The following is a 24,139-nucleotide window of genomic DNA, read 5'->3' as shown; positions in this document are numbered from 1 at the left end:
AAAAAATGTATCAGAGCCCACACTACAGTGGAAGATAAATTATGATCGTAATGAAAAGGAAACTGACATGTGAGGAACAAGTAACAAGGCGATGAATGATACATGAGGCAATCTGATACTCGCATTTAAACGAAAAGGAAGAACCGGAAGATGATCCAATGTAAGGTGGATACAAGTCATTAGAAAACGTGCAAAACCGACGTGATCGTGTAATGGATGAACAGGATCAGAGGAAGCCAGCCACTACTCAAGAGGGGATGTAAAATGGCCGATGATGAAGCGCTGTGTAAATGTACAGGTACATTTAAGTATCCAGCGAATGCATCGCGTAACATACGTGTTTCGTAGACAAGCATGTCGACAGACTTCTTGTTTTTACAGCCGTCGATTTCTGCATGTTTATTTCTGTCATGAATATATATCCACTGATGAAGTTAACGTGTTCTCCGAGAAGAGTAAAAATTCTTCTTCCTATTGCCCGTTAATCACGTAAGAGTAACCTATACCTTCAGATACAAAATTACTATTTTCCCTAACACTATTTTCTCTGCCTCGTGATGACTGGGTGTTGTGTGATGTCCTTAGGTTAGTTAGTTTTAAGTAGTTCTAAGTTCTAGGGGACTGATGACCATAGCTGTTAAGTCCCATAGTGCTCAGAGACATTTGAAGCATTTCCCTAACACTATTCTTTTCCGACATCACAGTCCTAATTTGAAATGCAGATGCAAGACAGCTGCCTTAGCATTAGCATGTTTCATGAACACTCACTCGCGCGCCGCACATAAGCCACTCGTTAATTCAAAGACGATGTGGCCCTAGTCCACTCTGTTGGAGCGGTGCATCCTTACAATAGGAACAGGCAGGTGTTTCTCAGCGAGAGGCGAAAACTCTGACCGTTGCCGGCCCATCAGTGTGCTGGACGCGTGTTTTTCAATTGGCCGTCACGTACAGTTTGAGCACAAAGCACTCTGATTCCTGGCACCACTCCGAGCGGACGTGATTTAGACACTTGTGCTTTCGAGTTGAGTCCGTTCGGCCGACAACTTTCGCAATACATTGAGCTTTCAGCAAGCGCCGAACATTCGAGTTTTAGTTATGCGACTGGAATTCACTCGAGCTTTGGCATTCATCTAGAATTGCGTCCTTTTAGCGTTGCCTTTTGCATTCTAACATGGCGTGGGAAACTTCATGTCATTGTCTCGCCATTGATCTTATCAGAACACGCTGTAATCGGTAACTGTTTCTGAGTTAAGCATCTGTAACTTCAAATGACTTTCAAACAGAATCTCAAACTCGTAAGATCGTGCTTCAGAAGTTTGCAAGGTTATTTTTGGATATGCTTGTGCCGCGATACTCGTGGTGGGGGGGGGGGAATCTTACCGGTTTAATTCAATTCTTGTATTTTTTGCATGACTAGAAACCTAATGTATGTTGTTTTCCGACAGCATACTGAAATTATCATACTTCGCTCTTCGTGAATTTATTACCTGGCACCCATTCTACAATTGATTAATTCCACTACGTGCCTCGTACTTACACACATGGGACTACATAAAAGGTGACGTTACAGTCAGCTCAGGTTCTACAATGTATAAATAAGCAGCACTTGTGGTTATATTCTATAAAAACTTTGCATCGAAACCTCCTACTTCCACCATACAAGACGTTTTTCTGTGTTTCTTTTTTTCGAGTTATTAGACAGCGTAGGCCACAAATAACAAGCACAGTTTTCCTGCACAGACTGATCCTAAATGCGCAATTTATTAAACTCTGAGGCAGTATAGTGTGGCGTTTGCAGCCCATGATCCAATTCAAATCCCGGCTGTGTTACTTCCGAGTAACGCCGACCCCTCCCCCATTCATCATTTTCGTTGCACTTTCTGATATTTTCTCCGTCTCCGTATCTTCATATTTGTAGACAAATAGTATAATTAATGAATCGCGTTATATGTCGGTTGGTATTTCAGAGCAGAAAAAAGCAGGTTCATAATCTTATGAAGTCTGAGGTTTAGTTTTAAAGGAAGTGACCAGGCTTTCTCAAATTATGCACACAAATAGGAGCAATAGGTTTACGCTACACTGCCTTAAGATATATAACACGCTTACTATATTGTAATCATTAAGGGTGTGTCCAGTGAGCACAGCAGGGGAGCAACGGACGAGCTCTGAATCTTAACCACCAGACATATGTGACTACACTACTGGCCATTAAAATTGCTACACCAAGAAGAAATGCGGATGATAAACGGGTATTCAGGGGACAAATATTTATACTAGAACTGACATGTGATTACATTTTCAAGCAATTTGGCCGGCCGGAGTGGACGAGCGGTTAAAGGCGCTAGAGTCAGGAACCGCATGACCGCTACGGTCGCAGGTTCGAATCCTGCCTCGGGCATGGATATGTGTGATGTCCTTAGGTTAGTTAGGTTTAAGTAGTTCTAAGTTCTAGGGGACTTATGACCACAGCAGTTGAGTCCCATAGTGCTCAGAGCCATTTGAACCATTTTTTTCAAGCAATTTGAGTGCATAGATCCTGCAAAGTCAGTACCCAGAACAACCAACTCTGGCCGTAATAACGGCCTTGATACACCTGGGCATTGAGTCAAACAGAGCTTGGATGGCGTGTACCGGTACAGCTGCCCATGCAGCTTCAACACGACACCACAGGTCAGCAAGATTAGTGACAAACGTATTGTGACGAGCCAGTTGCTCGTCCAGCATTGATCAGATGTTTTCAATTGGTGATAGATGTGGCGAATGTGTTGGCCAGGGCAGCAGTCGAACATTTTATGTATCAGAAAGGCATTTACAGGACCTGCAACATGCGGTCGTGCATTATCATGCTGAAATGTAGGGTTTCGCAGGGATCGAATGAAGGGTAGAGCCACGGGTCGTAACACATCTGAAATGTAACGTCCACTGTTCAACGTGCCGTCAATGCGAACCGAGGTGACCGAGACATGTAACCAATGACACCCCATACCATCACGCCGGGTGATACGCCAGTATGGCGATGACGAATACACGCTTCCTGTGTGCGTTCATGGCGATGTCGCCAAACACGGATGCGGCCATCATGATGCTGTGAACAGAACCTGGATTCATGAAAAAAATGACGTTTTGTCATTCGTGCACCCAGGTTCGTCGTTGAGTACACCATCGCAGGCGCTCCTGCCTGTGATGCAGCGTCAAGGGTAACCGCAGCCATGGTCTCCGAGCTGATAGTCCATGCTGCTGCAAACGTCGTCGAACTGTTCGTGCAGACGGTTGTTGTCTTGCAAACGTCCCCATCTGTTGACTCAGGGATCGAGACGTGGCTGCACGATCCGTTAGAGCCATGCGCATAAGGTGCCTGTCATCTCAACTGCTAGTGATACGAGGCCGTTGTGATCCAGCACGGCGTTCCGTAGTACCCTCCTGAACCCACCGATTCCACATTCTGCTAACAGTCATTGGATCTCGACCAACGCGAGCAGCATTGTCGCGATACAACGAACCGCAATCGCGATAGGCTACAATCCGACCTTTATCAAAGTCGGAAAAGTGATGGTACGCATTTCTCCTCCTTACACGAGGCATCTCAACAACGTTTCACCAGGCAACGCCGGTCAACTGCTATTTGTGTATGAGAAATTGGTTGGAAACTTTCCTCATATCAGCACGTTATAGGTGTCACCATCGGCGCCAGCCTTGTGTGAATGCTCTGAAAAGCTAATCATTTGCATATCACAGCATCTTCTTGCTGTCGGTTAAATTTCGCTTCTGTAGCACGTCACCTTCGTGGTGTAGCAATTTTAATGGTTAGTAGTGTATCCTGGACATATCTCCATATCTCCTCGGCACAACAAAGGAGCCGGCCGAAGTGGCCGTGCGGTTAAAGACGCTGCAGTCTGGAACCGCAAGACCACTACGGTCGCAGGTTCGAATCCTGCCTCGGGCATGGATGTTTGTGATGTCATTAGGTTAGTTAGGTTTAACTAGTTCTCAGTTCTAGGGGACTAATGACCTCAGCAGTTGAGTCCCATAGTGCTCAAAACATTTGAACCATTTCTGAACAACAAAGGAACCCCTGAAATGTCTGGTCACTATTCGACTTTAGAAGAGGAACGCTTCACATAATTTGCTCTTATGATAAGGCCACAATCAGATACTTTCTGATATCATCTTCCGCATATCTTCTCCGCCACAATCGCGTAGACGGCATGTGCCTATGTATTCACTAAAGGATACAGTGCCTCGTACACGGTGGCACTCTTACTAGCGTGATCTGCAGTATCACTAGCGTGCTGCTACTGCTACGTGCACTGGGCGCACCGACCTGTAGATGGGGGAGTCGGCGCCGTCCTTGAACCACAGCACCAGCTCCACGACGTCGCCGTGCTCCGGCTGCAGCACGCACGGCAGGTGCGCCACCGCCTCCTGCAGCACCGTCACCTCCGACACCGACACTGCAACACAGCAAACACGCCCTCTGAAGACAGGAAGACAGACGCGTTTCTATGTGTCTTCGTGGTTGGAACTGAACTCTTACCGAGGATTTGATGTGCAATGATAAATGAATAATTTAATGACAAGAGTTCTATCGTCTGTAATTGTTATAGACTACAAAGAATTATGTTGAATAACGTTTACTCAAGAAAGGTCATTTCAGATAATTGGGAAGTGGTCCTACGATATTCAGCTAAAATACAGACAGAGAATACCCCTATCAAATGCAATAAAGTTGCGTTGAGAGCGTTACGAGACTGTTAGCAAAATCCCCAAATGAAATATTCATCGAAGATACACGAAGACGAAGTCCATTTCGTGATTACAATACAGGAAATATTCACCGGCTCAAGCCAGTTCAGAGTGCAGTATGATGATTCACAAAGTAACGCTTGCACTACAAAGGACAGTAATTCACCCTTAAGGGGGAGTAGGACGACAAACGGGCCGACTTGGAGCAGGACAGGCAACACAGGACACTAAAATTTCCACTGTCTACACATTAACAAATAAATTCATAAAACTTTGTCAGCATGACCAGGAAGGATTCCGGATTCACGCTCACGGCAGTGGGAGTTCAAAAACGTAACAAAATAATTTTTTTTACATGTGAAATTTCATCATTTTTTCACTTACTATTGGCTGCATTTGTTGCTATAGGTACACTTTTCTTCATAAGTAAGAGAGAATTTTTGATGAATTTTGCTCAGCATACAAACCATACTTACAGGTGTATGAAACTCTAGAATTTTCCAAATCTATTAAAAACTGTGGTAAAAATTGAGATAATTAACTATAAAATTTGAATATTTTCGAAACATCAAGTTTAAAATGTAACAGCGCATTCATTTTTTTCATAAATTAAATAAATTGTAGATCGGTTCGGTTGTTTGGTGGAGGAGACCAGACAGCGAGGTCATCGGTCTCATCTGATTAGGGAAAGATGGGGAAGGAAATCAGCCTTGCCCTTTCAAAGGAACCATCGAGGCATTTGCCTGGAGCGATTTAGGGAAATCACGGAAAACTTAAATCAGGATGGCCGGACGCGGGATTGATCCGTCGTCCTCCCGAATGCGAGTCCAGTGTGCTAGCCACTGCGCCACCTCGCTCGGTAAATAAATTGTAGAGTTTCATACACCTCTAATTATGATTTATATGCAGTGCAAAATTCATGGAAGAAAGTGTTGCTGCCGGCCGCGGTGGTCTAGCGGTTCTAGGCGCTCAGTCCGGAGCCGCGCGACTGCTACGGTCGCAGATTCGAATCCTGCCTCGGGCATGGATGTGTGTGATGTCCTTAGTTAGGTTTAAGTAGTTCTAAGTTCTATGGGACTGATGACCATAGATGTTAAGTCCCATAGTGCTCAGAGCCATTTGAACCATTTGAAAGTGTTCCTATAGCAACAAACGCAGTCAACAGTAAGTGAAAAAATGGTGAAATTTCACATGTACAAACATATTTTGTTTTGAATTTCCACTGCTATGACTGTGAATCCTGAATCCTTCCTCGTCATGCTCACAAAGTTTCATGAATTTATTTGTAAAAGTATAGACAGTGGAAATTAAAATGTCCTGTGGTGCCTCTCCTGCTCCAAGTCGACCCATTTGACGTCCTACCCCCCCCCCCCCCCCTTTTAATATTCGTAGAAAGGGAAAAAGTGAAGAGTTATACCATGGTGCATATTGAGACCTCTTGAAATATGAAGTCCCTTCAGACGTTTAAGTATGACAGCAGCTGTTCATTACCCAGAATCAATCAGCTGTGTGAGTGAATCACACATATTGCCATAGGGAGGTCTGTCTTCCTCCAGCACTCAACATGATGTGTTCAGAATCGTTGCCTTGAGCCCGTTGCTAGAAATGTCCCAGTCTCCACTTGACTCCCATAGTGTGTTGCTACTGTCTGTTTTTCCATTGGCTGAAGGCTGTCCCCACCAAAATACATCGTTTTGAGGTTGTCATACATGATTTGATTCAATATGACCACTTTCGTGAATTTACCAATACATTACAACAGTATTTAAATAAAGAAATGCTGTAAAAATTATGTCACAGTCAAATAATTTATAAGAGTTATAAATGAAGGTTTTTCAATAAACAAGTAAATCAATATTCTTGCGAAAGTGCACTTATGATAGATTTTCGTTTATCGTAAGTGCATATTGATTAAACAAATATGTAGGCCTGCTTGATAGAAAAGTCTTTCAAATAAAGTTACCGACAAAACAGTAAACTGTTCATTAAAAAAACACAAGTATGAGAACTATGAGGAATTCATACTGTATTCACTCTGAAACTGTTTATTCTCTATGAAATAGCAACTTCTGTAGCTTTAAAGATATTGGAATATTGTTGTGCCATTGGATGTGCCTCATAGCTAGTGGGAGCTATGAAGTTGTCGTCAATACAAATAAAAAATTATTTAAATAAAAGAATTTTTAATATAACACGTTTTTAGAATGAACCAAATGTCATAAATTTCTTCTAGTCCTATGCAGATTCCTAACACCATATATGGGGTCAACATTAACAAAACCAACAAACTGGAGCACGGACATATTCCTGATTCGAAATGGAGGAAAGAAGGTCCAATGAATATGTGTCTGGATATGCATATTGCCACGGTAGATGGTGCTGATGAATGAAAGTTCCTCTGATCACGTATCGTGTGTTCCTACAGTGTTGCAGACTGTGTGATTGACGCAACCCACTGTAAGCAGCAGATCTGTCCGGCATTCATGTCTGGAACAATCCGAGATATTGTCTGTGTATGGCCAAGCAGATAGGAACGGTCGAGACGCGCCATGGCTATACCAAAACAGGTACCCTCACAAACATCAACCACATCACACAACATTTCAAACTCTTTATGCATATTTTCGTAATCATGGGTCTTTCAGGTAGAAGGAAGTGCAGGGAGGTGGCAGACTGGGTGTACAGCAGATTTGGAGGACCGGGTTCTACAGGATATTGAGATGAACCCTAGTGCAAGCTCCATACAAGTGGTCTGTCAACGTGATATAAGCCAAAGTACGATTTTGTGTATCCTGCATGACAACTGCTACCATACCTATCACCTGCAACGAGAGCAAGGATAATCAGCAGCGGATTTCCCTCCATGGCACGGCTTTTTGTCGATGGTTTTTGCACAAGATAGTCACAGTTATGGAATTTCTGCCACCTATCCTCTTTACCGATGAAGCAATCTGTATCAGAACTGGCATCATCTACCTGTATATCGTCGTCTGTATTCTACAGACAACCCTGGAGGAATGGTTGAGACGTTTCATCAGCATCGGCTCAGCATCAATGTACAGGTATGGATTCTTGGCGACCACGTACTTTGACTGGTTATTATCTCACAACTACATAGGCAACAGCTCCGTGTTGCGCTATGAAATTGAGCTGTGAGTCACAGAGATGCACAGGGGTGCCTCACACAGAGAGCATCCCACATCGCCTCTGAGAGCTACAACATAAAGAGTCGCTTCTCGGCTTTTGGCAAGACCATTGTGCAAGTTTTCTTTTTTTTTTAAAAAAAAAGAAAATCAGGGTTTTTTATTTATGGTAATATATATTAAATCACTAACAAGTCTTGCAGCTTCACAAACCTGGACATGCTGCAGAATACTCTGCCTGGACTCACTGATAATACATCACTGACGATATGACAAGTTATGTGGTTTCTTGATGGCGGAGCACCACCTCAATTCCGCATTACCGTTATTCGGATAGGACGCAGAGGTCCTGTAGCATTGCATGCTAGATCGCCGGACTTAAGCCCCCTGGATGTTTACCTCTGGTGGCATCTGAAAAGCATTGTGTATGCTGAACCGATTCCTGATATGCAGACCCTTCAACAGCGTGTCCACAATGCGTACGACGCTTTTCTGAGAGGTTGGAAGTGCGAAAGAGTGCGGCAATATGCCATGCGACACGTGAAAGCGTGTATTTCGTCCCATGGAGGTCACTTTTAACGTCTGTTGCGACGTGGATGCGTTGCAGCTGTGTATTGTGTTCCGGGACGATTTGTTGCCGTTGCCCGCATTTTTGAACACATATTCATAGGATTTTTTTTACTCCATTTCCAGTCAGAAATCAGCTCCTGCAGTTTGCTGATTTCTTAGTTTTCACTTTGTATATAGTCCTGAAAATTTCCCTTTCTGAACTTTTAATGCTACGAAAATATTTTTAAGATTTATAATGAAAAACCTGGGACGCATGCAACAGATAACAGTTACGAGGTGAAATATTCATGCATGAATTATTAACTGTATGCGTCCCATGCGTTTCAGTACAGAACTTACAAGTACTTTCATAGCTATTAAAAATTTACAATCACAAATTTTGTCGCCTTTTTTGTATCGGGCTAGGAGAAATAACTATTTTAATAACTATTTTAATTTCAAACTAAAAATATTTTTATTTGAATGATTATTTTCTGTTTATCAGACTTGTGTGTGAAATTTTTCAGTGGTTATAAAAGTTTTGATGAAATTAGATGGGAGACGTGTTACATTTAAGGCTTGTTTCAGTGTCTCTTCACCTGATCATATTTGAAAAAGAATAGTGCTACATTTATCTATTAATAAGACATCAAACTGATAAAGCGATATTTTCCTAAAATATAAAATAAGGAAGCAAAGTGAAAAACAAAGTACTCTGAACCACACATCAGAATGAAAGTGCGTTAATATTGCATTGTCATACATTTCAAAGTTATGTAGAAACTTGCAAGTCTCTAGCTCATTCGGAAGTCAGTTTGAAATAAATTATAAAATTCGTACCGAACATGCAGACAGAAGAATGAAGTAGTAGTCTACAAAATGTTGAAAGGAGGAACACTGGAAAATATCCAAGTACTGAAGTACCTGGTAATAGCTGTGGCATGTTCCACATGTGAGGTGACAGTGCAATTTCTAACCTAAGACCAAATACGAGGAAACGCAGATTTTGGTCGGAAAAAGGACTAACTCTAAGGAATGTTTTATTCGTGTAAAATGTGAAATGTTTTCTAATCTTCAAGTATGGCATTCAAAAACAAAACTGATATTCTAGATTAAATCCCTTTCCTATCTGTTTCTCAGTAACCTGCAGAAAAGGCTAATTGTCATAGATTTAAAGCGCTTAACTGAATTCCCCATGGTGAACGCAAGGACGATGAGAAACTCATGTTACTGTGTAACTGATTTATAAAACGTAATTTTCTGTAAAATTGTCCGTAAGTGAATACGGAACGAAAAACAGACGTTGACGCCAGGTAAAAAATAGTTACCTGAAACAAAAATTGAATCTATTTTCCTATTTAACAAGAACTCTTCATAACTATAGCAAAAAAATTCTCATAGCTAGCATCTTGAAACTAAAAAGCGACATGATACTGAAGAGCATATCTTCCCTTAACGTGTCATGGCTTCTATCCACAAAGACTCCGTAATTGTGTTTCTTTTATAATCTGTTACACACTGCCTAATATTACCTGAAGGAGATGTCAACTTTCATAATACTCGACGCATATTTACACGTTTATGATTCCTACCACGTGACAACGATCAGATAATTTACATGCAGTTGTTTTTTAGTATGCAGGAATTACTCTGTTTTGGAGGTATTTTAAAGAGAACTGGAACGGAACTACTTCTCTCCACCCAGGAGAGGGGTGTGGCAAATCAGTGAGAAGGGGCGCAGCTGCAGATGAGTCCTGAGTCATTATAACCACAGATTACGGATATCTCTGATTCTGAGAGACTGCAGTGTTGCAATCTTCCCATGTTCTCAGATGTACAGCCACAAACACTGCCCTTCTTCTCAAAAACGAAACGTCACAGGAGTTTCGAAATATTTATTGCCTGTGGCAAGTGTGATGGATGGCGTTTGTCGAAATTATTTTTGAAAACTTTGGGAATGTAAGACGTTCATACCACCGTGGATAACCTTTACCCACAGTAAGGCGATGGTATATTTGACTGTATACTTTTACTTTTATTTTACACATAAAATATTCCCTGTGTGAATCTAAAAGTACCGATTATAGCGCAATATAGTTTTCACTGAAGTGTCCAGAGATGCAGGACATTTATTAAATTAGTCCAAACATTTATTTCCAAGACAGTCGCAATTTTTCGCTAACTGATGGTAGTTCAGGTGAGTTAGTATTCTTGACAGTGATGCACGTCAGCACACGGCCGTATCCATTTACACAGGCGTTAACTGATAAACAAAGCTCGCATTTCCACTGAATGCTGAACAATCTGTTTTCATTATTTTCTGTTAGTAATAGAGGGTAATCCTATTTTAAAGGTTGTTGCCATCTGTTGTAGATAAGCCATGGTTTCAAGAGCGGATAAAACATTTACCAACGAAAATATTTGCTGCTAGCAAATCTGAAAGACACGTATTTTCTACATTGTACTGCAAAATATACATGGCGATGATAGAAATGGTTTTGAGTGATTTATCTTGGGATTCGGTATATTCTGTACATGTGAAATAAATTGTATGTGTACTTCTCCGGCCCCCCCCCCTCCCCATAAAACACGGACATTGCCGTTGGTGGGGAGGCTTGCGTGCCTCAGCGATACAGATACACGTACAGCAGGTGCAATCAGAACGGAGGGGTATCCGTTGAGAGGCCAAAAAAACGTGTGGTTCCTGAAGAGGGGCAGCACCTTCTCAGTAGTTGCAGGGGCCACAGACTGGATAATTGACTGATCCGGCCTTGTAAAATTAAGCAAAACGGCCTTGCTGTGCTGGCACTGCGAACGGCTGAAAGCAAGGGGAAACTACAGCCGTAATTTATGGTTGAATGATGATGACGTCCCCTTGTGTAAAATCTTACGGAGGCAAAATAGCCACCCATTCGGATATTCGGATCTCCGAATGGGGACTACTCAGGAGGACGTTATCAGGAGAAATAAAATCGGCGTTCTACGGGTGTGAGCGTGGAATGTCAGACCCCTTAATCGGGCAGGTAGATCAGAAAATTTTGAAACGGGAAATGGATAGGTTAAAGTTAGACATAGTGGGAATTAGTGAAGTTCGGTTGCAGGAGGATCAAGACTTCTGGGCAGGCGAATACAGGGTTATAAATACAAACTCAAATAGGGTTAATGAAGGATTAGGTTTAATAATGAATAAAAAAAAATAGGATTGCGGTAAGCTACTACAAACAGCATAGTGAGAGCATTATTGTGGCCAAGGTAGACACGAAGCCCACGCCTACCACAGTAGTACAACTTTATATGCCAACTAGCTCTGCAGATGACGAAGAAATAGAAGTAATGTATCATCATGATCACCATCATCATCATCATCATGCCGACGTTTAGCACTGTAGTACAAGTTTATATGCCAACTAGCTCCGCAGATGACGAAGAGATTGATGAAATGTATGATGAGATAAAATAAATTATTCAGATAGTGAAGGGAGACGAAAATTAATAGTGATGGGTGACTGGAATTCGATAGTAGGAAAAGGAAGAGAAAGAAACGTAGTAGGTGAACATGGAATGAGGCTAAGGAATGAAAGAGGAAGCCGTCTGGTAGAATTTTGCACATAGCATAACTTAACCATAGTTAACATTTGGTTCAAGCATCATGATGGAAGGTTGTATACATGGAAGAAGCCTGGAGATACTAGAAGCTTTCAGATAGATTATATAATGGTATGACAGAGATTTAGGAACCAGGTTTTAAATTGTAAGACATTTCCAGGGGCAGGTGTGGACTCTGACCACCATCTATCGGTTATGAACTGTAGATTAAAACAGAAGAAACTGCGAAAAGATGGGTATTTAAGGAGATGGGACCTGGATAAACTGATAGAACCAGAGTATGTAGAGAGTATTAAGCAGAGCATTAGAGATCGATTGACATGAATGGGGGAAAGAAATACAGTAGAAAAAGAATGGGTAGCTTTGAGAGATGAAATAGTGAAGGCAGCAGAGGATCGATCAACAAGGGAAAAAAAACACGACGGCTAATAGAATTCCTTGGGTAAATGAAGAGATATTGAATTTAACTTATGAAAGGAGAAAATATCAAAATGCAGTAAATGAAGCAGGCAAAAAGGAATTGAGATCGACTGGAAGTGCAAAAAGGGCTAAGCAGGGATAGCTAGAGTACAAATGTAAAAAAGGTAGAGGCGTATATCACTAGGGGTAAGATAGATACTGCCTACAGGAAAATTAGAGAGTGTGTAATGTCCTCAAGTTAGTTAGGTTTAAGTAGTTCTAAGTTCTAGGGGACTGATGACCACAGTAATTAAGTCCCATAGTGCTCAGAGCCATTTGAACCATTTGACCCTCCGACTTATTTTAGAAGCTAGATTAAGAAAAGGCAAACCTACGTTTCTAGCATTTGTAGAGTTAGAGAAAGCTTTTGACAATGTTGACCGAAATACTCTGTTTCAAATTCTGAGGGTGGTAGGTGTAAAATACAGGGAGCGAAAGGCTATTTACAGTTTGTACAGAAATAAGATGGCAGTTATAAGGGTCGAGGGCATGAAAGGGAAGCAGTGGTTGGGAAGGGAGTAAGACAGGATTGTAGCTTATCCCTGATGTTATTCAATCTGTATATTGAGGAAGCAGTAAAGGAAACAAAAGAAAAATTCTGAGTAGGAATTAAAACCCATGGAGAAGAAATAAAAACATTGAGGTTCTCCGATGACATTGTAATTCTATGAGAGGCAGCAAACGATCTGGAAGAGCAGCTGAACAGAATGGACAATGTCTTGAAAGGAGGGTATAAGATGAACATCAACAAAAGCAAAACGAGGATAATCGAATGTAGACGAATTAAGTCGGGTGATGCTGAGGGAATTAGATTAGGAAATGAGACACTTAAAGTAGTAAATGAGTTTTGCTATTTGGAGAGCAAAATAACTGATGTTGGTCGAAGTAGAGAGGATATAAAACGTAAACTGGCAATGGCAAGGAAAGCGTTTGAGGAGAACAGAAATTTGTTAACATCGAGTATAGATTTAAGTGTCAGGAAGTCGTTTCTGAAAGCATTTGTATGAAGTGTAGCTATGTATGCAAGTTAAACGTGGACGATAAATAACTTAGACAAGAAGAAAATTGAAGCTTTCGAAATGTGGTGCTACAGAAGAATGCTGAAAAGTAGATGTTGTAGATCCCATAATTAGTGAGGAGGTATTGAATGGAATTGGGGAGAAGAGAAATTTGTGGCACAACTTGACTAGAAGAAGGGATCGGTAGGTAGGACATATTCTGAGGCATCAAGAGATCACCAGTTTTGGTATTGGAAGGCAGTGTGGAGGGTAAAAATCGTAGAGGGAGACCAAGAACTGAATACACTAAACAGATTCAGAAGGATGTAGGATGCAATAGGTACTGGGAGATTGAAGAAGCTTGCACAGGATAGAGTAGCATGGAGAGCTGCATGAAACCATTCTCTGGACTGAAGACCCCTACTATTACTGCTACTACTACTACTACTACTACTACTCCGGAATAAATGCTAGTATCCCCTACAAACCTTAGCTTGGCGTGTTATACAAAGCTTTCTTGTATCCGGATGTCTTCCACATCTGATTCATGATTTAGCTGTTCAACATGCTCTACCATATTTGGGAATGATAACATGACTCCATACTCCGAATAGTTTCACAATAGATGAGCAGCTGTGAGAAAGAAGATATCTTTTCCAATGTTCTTTAATCGGTTTACTTATCAGACGTAAGTATTTACGTTTGCTGTGTGCTTTTCCTTTCCTTCTTCAGTCATCAGTCTTCTTACCGGTTGGATGTGGCCTGTCACGAATTCCTATTTTGTTGAGGGGTGACATGACCACCTACAATATTGCAGCGATCCGGTATTTAAGAATTCGTAGAAACTGAAAATGTCTCTGATCGCCAAGTTTCGCTCACGACGTTCCATAGGCACAAAGTACCAGTATGATCAGTCACTCAAGCAGACCCCAATATTTTAGTGGGTACGATCAGCATATCTCATTGAAAATCGTAGTATTAGTTTTCCTTTACGTTACTATTCTGGAAGAAAAAAAAAACGAAGCTTTCCATCGTACCCATTTGGCACTATGAAGGTTTGCTTCTTGATATGTAAGTGAAGTGATCGCTTTCTAAGAAGTCCGATTAATAAAGGAATGCGGCTTAGTAAATCAATAACGTAAACTTAAGCCGGCAACTTTTAATTATTATTATTGCAGTAAATAACTAGAAATGATGCAGGTTGGGTACGATACAGTGAAAACGTTTGTACTAAGAAGTGCGAATTTAATTAGCGGTTTCTTTTAGAGGTTTCTTTTAAGATAACCTTTTGACACAACCATATACATTACCAGTACCCCACCCCTTCTAGATAAAACATTCAGTAAATGGACATTACCCTTAACAACTTGAAGTTATTTGTGCTTTAATTTGCAGCTCTTCAACAGTCACTGAACGCAACAGCCAGCGAGAGATTTTTCCTCGTGAAACCTTGTAGAATATAGTTTAACTTTCACTCAGTTTGAATTTACAGAACTCAACAACTGAACGAACAACGAAGAAGTCAAAAGTTGTAGACTGCTAGACATTGGTTTGTGTTCTGTTTGACCTGTGTCACCTGTACTTGAAATTGTAGTATATCTTCATGTCTTGTGTGTCAAAATCGTTAAAATCTTTAATTATGTAGTGAAATAAAAAGGACTCGTCCGATGATGGTGATGTCGAAACGACAGCGCATAGCAATAAAAGTGATTTAGCTTCGGTTGTTCGTGACAATGAAAGCCCTGTTACTATTTCTGGTAATTTCACGAAAAATAATACCGGAACTGAGAGTGGCAGTCGCAGGGGCCGGACTTTTCAAAAACATTAGGTAAAAACATACATATATATTTAGTATGACGGAAAAGATGACAGAGTTTATGGTTTTTTGCGTAGGTCTTGTGTGAAAACAAGAGGTTGCTTCCAAAAACTATCTACATCTACATCTACATCTACATACATACTCTACAATCCACCATACGGTGCGTGGCGGAGGGTACCTTGTACCACAACTAGCATCTTCTCTCCCTGTTCCACTCCCAAACAGAACGAGGGAAAAATGACTGCCTATATGCCTCTGTACGAGCCCTAATCTCTCTTATCTTATCTTTGTGGTCTTTCCGCGAAATGTAAGTTGTACTGCAGTCAGCATCAAATGCTGGTTCTCTAAATTTCCTCAGTAGCGATTCACGAAAAGAACGCCTCCTTTCCTCTAGAGACTCCCACCCGCGTTCCCGAAGCATTTCCGTAACACTCGCATGATGATCAAATCTACCAGTAACAAATCTAGCAGCTCGCCTCTGAATTGCTTCTATGTCCTCCCTCAATCCGACCTCATAGGGATCCCAAACGTTCGAGCAGTACTCAAGAATAGGTTGTATTAGCGTTTTATAAGCGGTATCCTTTACAGATGAACCACATCTTCCCAAAATTCTACCAATGAACCGAAGACGACTATCCGCCTTCCCCATAACTGTCATTACATGCTTGTCCCACTTCATATCGCTCTGCAATGTTACGCCCAAATATTTAATCGACGTGATTGTGTCAAGCGTTACACTACTAATGGAGTATTCAAACAATAAGAGATACTTTTTCCTATTCATCTGCATTAATTTACTTTTATCTATAGAGTTAGCTACCATTCTTTACACCAATCACAAATCCTGTCCAAGTCATCTTGTATCCTCCTACTGTTACTCAACGACGACACCTTCCCGTACACCACAGCGTCATCAGCAAACAGCCGCACCCTATCCAAAAGATCATTTATGTAGATAGAAAACAACAGCGAACCTACCACACTTCCCTGGGGCGCTCCAGATGATACCCTCACCTCCGATGAACACTCACCATCGAGGACAACGTACTGGGTTCTATTACTTAAGAAGCCTTCGAGCCACTCACATACTTGGGAACCAATCCCATATGCTCGTACCTTAGTTAGGAGTCTGCAGTGGGGCACCGAGTCAAACGCTTTCCGGAAGTCAAGGAATATGGCATCCGTCTGGTACCCTTCATCCATGGTTCGCGAGATATCATGTGAAAAAAGGGCGAGTTGATTTTCGCAGGAATGATGCTTTCTAAAGCCGTGCTGATGCATGGACAGCAACTTCTCTGTCTCAGGGGAATTCATTATATTCGAACTGAGAATATGTTCGAGAATCCTGCAACGAACCGATGTTAAGGCTATTGGTCTGTAATTTTGAGGATCCGTGCTTCTACCCTTCTTATATACAGGCGTCACTTGTGCTTTTTCCAGTCGCCCAGGACTTTACGTTAGACAAGAGATTCGCGATAAATACAAGCTTGGTAAGGACCCAATGCAGTTGAGTACTCTCTGTAAAATCGAACTGGAATCCCATCAGGACCTGGCGATTTGTTTATTTTCAACCCATTCAGCTGCTTCACATCCCAAGGGATGTCTATCAGTATGTCCTCCATATGGGAATCTGTACCAGACTCAAACGGCGGTGTGTTTGTACGATCCTCCTGCTTGAAAGATTTCTCAAATGCTAAATTTAAAATTTCAACTTTCGTTTAGCTGTCTTCCATTGCCAGGCCAGACTGATCAGTGAATGACTGGATGGAAGCCTTAGACCCACTTACAGATTTTACGTAAGACCAGAATTTCCTAGCGTTTTCAGCAAGATCTTTTGCTAAGGTATGACGGTGGTAGTGGTTGAATGCTTCACGCATCGCTCTTTTTGCAGCAGCACGAATCTCTACTAACTTTTGCCTGTCCTCATTCTCCTGATCTTTCTTGTACTGCGAGTGCAACTGTCTTTGCTTCCTGAGCATTCTCCGAATTGCGCTGTTAAATCACGGTGGCTCTTTTCCGTCCGTAACCCACTTTTTCGGCACATAATTGTCCAATGCGTGTGTTTAAAATTTGCCCATAATTCTTCCATGTCCATCGCACCGGAAGTAAATGAAATCGATTTGTTTACTAAGTCGGATGCTAACAACTGCTTATCTGCTCTTTCTAGTAAGAATACTAGCCTTCTTGACCGACTTTTTAACTTTCGTAACCATTGTCGTAATGACAACATCATTATCACTAATCCCTGTCTCAACACTGACACCGTCGATGAGGTCTGGTCTGTTCGTGGCTACCAGATCTAAAATATTTCCATTACGCGTTGGCTGTCGATTTAGCAGCTCAAGACCGTTTTCGGATAATGTGTTCAAAAGTAATTCACACGACAGCTTGTCTGTACCACCTATAATGAATCCATAGACATCCCAGTCTATACTAGGTAGGCTGAAGTCGCCTCCGACTAATATAGCATGATCCGGGTACTTATACGATACAGACTGTAGACTCCCTTTGAATGATTCTAGAACTGTCATGGTGGAACCTGGTGGCCGGTAATAACACCCCATAATTAACTTTATTTCCCCTAGCCCTGTTAAACGTGTCCAGATAACTTCACAATCACACTCTACTTCGACCTCAGTAGACACAATATTTTTGTCAACTGCAATGAAGACACCAGCTCCTACGGTGTCTAATCTGTCTTTCCGATACACGTTCCAACCCTCACTAAATATTCCAGAACTTCCTATCTGAGGGTTCAGCTATGTCTCAGTCCCGAGATTAATTTGTGCGCCACACGCTTCCTGGAGGGCAGTAAATTCAGGAACTTTATTCCGAACACTCTGAAAATTTACTGCTAATATCTTGATAGCTGAAGTGTCTTTACACTGAGCGCGTCCTGATTTCCCTGCCTGCACGTCGACTGGTGAGTGTTTATCAGGACACCTCGCACTACTGCCTAGCCCAAAAATCCCCGTGTGCACGTCACAAATACTCTGCTACCCGAGTAGCAGCTTCCTTTGTGTAGTGCACCCCTGACCTATTTAGGGGCATCCTACAATTCCCCACCCAATAGTGGAGCCAAGACCGTCACAGAGTCGACGAAGCTTCTGGTTGAGACCCTCCACTCGCCTTCAAACCAAAGGACACCGATCCACTCTGGGAACGATGCTGCAAATAGAGAGCTCTGCTTGCACCCCGCGTGCGAGGCCAGCGGTCTTCACCATATCCGCCAGCCGCCCGTACAAACTGAGGATCGCCTCAGAACCCAAGCGACAGGCATCATTGGTGCCGACTTGAGCAACTACTTGCAGACGGCTGCACCCCGTACGCTCGATAGCCGCAGGCAAGGCCGCCTCCACATCTTGGATGAGGCCCCCGGGCAGACAAACCGATTGCACGTTGGATTTCTTTCCAGCCCTGTACACTATTTCCCTAAGGGGCTCCATCACCCACCTAACGACGGAGCTCCCAATAACCAGCAAGCCTTTGCCGCCGTGTTCCTGCTCGGGCCCTGCTGAGGGAGCAGGACAGGACAGGATGAACGGGCGAGGCCAGCCGGCCAGCCTCCACATTGGCCCTCCGCCTCGAGCGACACGAACGCGTTGCAGTCCGCCACTCACCCTGAGGTGAGGGCGGCCCCAACGCGCCGGGTACACTAGAAGGTACCTCGGCGGCTGAGTCAGCGGACGCAGCAAGCGACACCTGGGGTGTCCCAAGCGACGCGCCAGATCCTCCGCCGTCGCTGCACCTCGAGGCAGCAGATTGAAGGCGGCTGACCGTGGCCAACAGCACTCTCAGCTGCTCGCGAACCGCGGCCAGTTCCTCCTGCGCCCGCACACAGCACGCACACACCCTATCCATCCTACGGCTAATATCGAACGACTCCGCGAATTTATACTCTACGGCTATCAATAAGCAATATTACTCCTCTCAAATACGAGAATACGCAAGGATTTTATGTAATTAAATATGCAAGCGCACAAACACTCGGAAAGAAATTAAGATTCAAACTACAAAACAAATATGAAAGCTAAATACGCGACTCGCTACTGCACTGCTGCTGCACTAATACTTCACCGGCGGCTGCTCAAGGCTCACTGAGCTGTGTCAAAAGCGCACTGGCTGTCCCAAACAAACAAAATTACTGAAAACAAGGATTCCTGTAATTCATTCGTTAAATATGGCCTTAAGAACTTGTCCGTTTGTCTAAAACGATTAAAATCTCAGTTAGTACAAATAATTCTATGAACAAAGGAATAAATATTCTGTTATCAGTCATTCTAAAGCAAAACAAATGCAGGCCGCTACTGTTTGTTTGAGGAAAATTTGTATTTCAACATTGTTCTCCGTTTTCCAAGGATTGGTCTTACGTGGTCATGTTGATGAGTGTTATAATTTTGTCAATCTTCTGAAATTACGTTCCGAGAATGTTCCCGAACTGAAACTATAATTTAATCAGACTAGTTACAGGTGGGTGCCTCATGACAATTAATGAAATTATAACATTCGTAAGCATGTCGAGTCAGAGAATTTTTATTCATCTAATAAAAGAATATTATTTATATGCATTAATGTTGGACGAGACACCCAATATATCAATTGAGAGCAGATGTATGTTTGTTTTCGTACTGTTGACCGAACTCTTGCTGGTTATGAGTTGTTCTGTGGTTTTAATGAGCTGCTGACGTTAATTGAAGGATATATTATTAAGATATTCTATTTCTGTGATCAGCAGTCACGGACAACAAAAGTTAGTGGTAGTTTGCAAGGATTACATTCACCGATAACACAAATTAAACTCAGGGCTGTTAACATTCACTGCTTCACTCATTCCCTAAATTCGGTTGTTCAAGACTCATTTAATAACATACTAGTATTAAGAGATATTCTGTCAATTCCCAAAGATTTGATTTCATTAATTCGTCGTTCTCCCAAGAGACCACGAAAATGCGGAAATCTTAAACAATTGCTTTAAGTGCTTGCAGATTCTTATCACACTGAAGCAGGTCAAGATTTAAGACCGTTCCGTCCAACGAGGTAGTGCATGCGTGTTGTGTCTCTGCTGTGTATAGATAATAATTATGATTTTCTGTAGCAATTTCTTAATGATACCTAAGATGAATGAAATGACGATGGTGCAAAAGATAAAGTACTTCTAAAATATCTGGAAAAATTTTAAACTCTATTCATTTCAAGATGCTAGCTTTTGTATTCCATAGAATAGGAAAGCCTAATGCAGTGCTTCAAAAAGTTTCACTGAATTTCCGCCATGCTCATAATTCAGTTGATGTTGCTTTGTCTTCAATAGAAAGAGCCAGAAATACAGATACATTTTTATCACTTTCGGAACAGCTAAATGGTTCGAATGGCTCTGAGCACTATGCGACTTAACTTCTGAGGTCATCAGTCGCCTAGAACTTTGAACTAATTAAACCTAACTACCTAAGGACATCACACACATTCATGCCCGAGGCAGGATTCGAACCTGCGACCGGGAACAGCTAAATTTGGAAATTTGTGGTAAGGTATTATGGGACCAAACTGTTGAGGGCATCGGTCCCTAAGCTTACACCCTACTTAATGTAAGTTTAACTACCTTACGCTAAGGACGACACACACACCCATGCCCGAGGGGGATTCGAAACTCCGACGGAGGGAGCCGCGCGAACCGTGACAAGACGCATAGACCGCGCGGCGGAACAGCTAAAGAAATGTCTGATACATTGCAATTAAGTCTAGGTTAGGTAGTGATGACAAGCATAATTCATCAGATATTCAAGAAAAGCTGCGAATTTTATTTTTAGAGGTAGTGGATGAAACAGTAAGCAGTTTTAAATGCAGATTTCCGGCCAGAACAATGTCACATCTTGTCAAAATAGAGCAGTTTTTATTAGGCATAGAAGATAATAGTTACATTACTTCCTTTTACGGTGACAATTTCGACTGTGTAAGAATGACTCTTCATAGAGATATTTTGTTGCATGTGGTAAAACCGAATAATGTTACACTAGATAGTTTTGAAAGTGTTGTGCAATACTTGAGTAGGAGAAAGGGTGAGAAGTATGTAGCTCTGAAGCACATGATACCAGAATATGTAAAATTACTGCAGCTTCTTTTAACGATACTTGTATCCACGTATGGTGCAGAATGTTCCTTTTCTCCACTTCGAAAACTGTAAACTTAGATCAGACCCACCATGAACCAAGACCGGTTAAATCGTGTAGCATTATTGAATATCCATTGCGATCTCGCAAGGGAATTGAAACTGGAACCTCTAATCGACGAATTCATCAGCAAAACAACTGTCAGGAGGAGTACATATAGAAGAGTGATAATGTATTTTAAGTTACTTTTCTAACATTTACATTTACTATAATTATATAGGGGGGTAATTATGAGTGTTAAAATGTAACATGATGAGCATACCCGAAGATTTTCTGAAGTCGGCTACTATCCTACGATCATCACCAGATAACATTTAAAAAGTAAGTAGACCGGCGAAAGGCTGCCTATTGAATCTTCTAGAAGAAACAGAAATCTAAGGGTACAAGAAAGACCAACCCGCTAAAATTCTGATGAACAAAACGAACTCAAATCGAAGACCTAATTTTCACTGTCTGAGTGGCTCTTGTAGTCCTCACACATCCTGGTTTTCCTGCCCTGTCCTTTTGATTCCAGTTCCTGTGTCTCCGCCGCCCACGTCTCCCTCACATGTGAGCACGTCCTTTGCCTTTTAGATTTTTCGTGTCATCTTGGCGCTTGTTTCAATGCGCTCTTTGCATGTATAGCTTCTTTCGCGTCTCTTTACGCTACTTTCAGCTAATTTCATAACGTACAATATACGTCGAGGATACGAACACTGTTGGAAAAAGAATTAGTATTACAACCTTTTAGAAGTTTCCTGTTCACTCAAGATTTATAATTACAACAGTGCGTATGGAGCACATGGAATGATCATGTTTACAGATCTTCAGGAAACGTGGTTCTGATGTACCAGGTATAGACACGTGCTGAAACACCCATATCAGTACGTGGTGTAGCCTCCACGTGGGGCAATCAGGCTCTGGCTCTGGCATCCAGTAGATCAAAAAAATGGCTCTGAGCACTATGGGACTCAACTGCTGAGGTTATTAGTGCCCTAGAACTTAGAACTAGTTAAACCTAACTAACCTAAGGACATCACAAACATCCATGCCCGAGGCAGGATTCGAACCTGCGACCGTAGCGGTCTTGCGGTTCCAGACTGCAGCGCCTTTAACCGTACGGCCACTTCGGCCGGCTCATCCAGTAGATCGTACAGATAGCGAATACTGTCCTGGGATACGTTACACCACGCCTGCTCGACCTGTTGTCGTAGGTCTGTAAGGCTTGTTAGTTTACTCGTTGCACGAATCACTTCTCGTCCCATCACATCCCACACATCCTCGACTGGAGACAAGTCCGGAGAACGTGTTGGCCAGGGACCGTGCTATACATCTTGCAGAGCACGTTTAGTTTCTACCAAGAATTACCGTACCGACTTCTGGTTAGCGTATCCTCCAGAAACCCCAGAGGTGAACAGGAATTGTAGCTTATAGCGTCCCACATTATAAAGCCAGTGTGTCTCGGACGAATACACTCTACGAGACAGTTGTCAATGGGTCTACGTCGTACGCTCCAACGATCATCATTTGGGACGGGTAGAATATGCTCTCATCGATGAAGACAATGGCCCGATATTCCATCTTCCAAGTGATCCTCTGTTTGCACCCGTCAAGGCGTGATCGTCGATGCTGTGGCGTGAGTGGAAGAGATGTGCATGCCCTTAGTGGTCACGCTAATAATTGGTTCGCTACAGTTTGTGTTGACACAAGCCCTCTTTAGCTGCGCTGTGGTAGCTGTACGATCTGCCACTGCTGCCCTTACAATACGACGATCCCGGTGGGCTCTTATACTGCGTGGGCGTCCATAACTTCGCCTACGGGTTTGAGAATGTTCACCTGACCACTGATACCTGCTTCGTGGCACAGCTGACTCTGCACGTTCAACCTGTGTGACATTTCTCCGCCAGAACCATCCCCCCCCCCTCCCGCCCCACACATACACCCCACACTCGGAAGGCCACAATTTGACCGATTTCACAGTCGCTCATTTGGTTGCAGAACTGAGCCTCCTATGCCGTCATTGGATCAAAATCGACGTCGTCTTTCCTGGTGTACTAATACATATCTTTTCCGGCAGTGTATTTGAGAGCTCGCATTTATAATTTTAACTGATGTCTTATTGTGGATAAAGTTTTCTTGCCTACTTTTTGGGTCATTTTTGATGTACCCTTCACGTTTTGTTTTGCTTATGGTATAGCAGAGTCAGCTTCGTCTGGTTCGTGGTAACCAACTTTGATGTTAAGTTCCTCTCCGATACAGCTTTCGTCAATCCTTATTTTTCTCGTCTTTCTTAGGTTTACTCTCAAGTCAAGCTCTGTACTCATTAGACTGTTCATTCCATTTAATGGGTCCTATATTTATTGTTCACTTTCACTAAGGACAGCTATGTCCTCAGTGAATATCTTTGGTATATTTTCACATTGTATTTTTAATGCCGCTCTTGCACCTTTCTGTTACGTCCGTAATTTTTTCTGTCGATAGACTACATTGCCATCTAACACCCTTTTTAATTTCAGCACTTCCTTCCTGTATGTCATTGCAGCCCCTTCATTCTTGTATATATTGTACATTATCCGTCTTTCACCATAGCTCCTATTTTTTCATGATTTCCAAGAGCATGACTATTTCTTCTCCTTTTTTTCTTAGAATTTCCAACGTCTTGCACCATTTGACATAGCG

At 42.3% G+C, this 24,139-nt stretch overlaps 1 protein-coding gene across 1 annotated transcript in view; it reads right to left on the bottom strand.

Moving 5' to 3' along the window:
- The window catches only part of LOC124595497 (nephrin-like), a 720,042-nt gene that overhangs the window by 520,912 nt on the left and 174,991 nt on the right, over positions 1 to 24,139 (bottom strand). The window contains exon 2 of the mRNA XM_047134264.1: positions 4,322 to 4,451. Within this exon, the coding sequence (XP_046990220.1) occupies positions 4,322 to 4,451 (130 nt within the window). The remainder of the gene's footprint in view (positions 1 to 4,321; positions 4,452 to 24,139) is intronic.

This window comes from Schistocerca americana, chromosome 1 (assembly GCF_021461395.2).
Source record: "Schistocerca americana isolate TAMUIC-IGC-003095 chromosome 1, iqSchAmer2.1, whole genome shotgun sequence".
NCBI lineage: Eukaryota > Metazoa > Arthropoda > Insecta > Orthoptera > Acrididae > Schistocerca > Schistocerca americana.
Note: the sequence above shows the minus strand (reverse complement) of the source record. Positions and strands in the feature narration are given on the sequence as shown.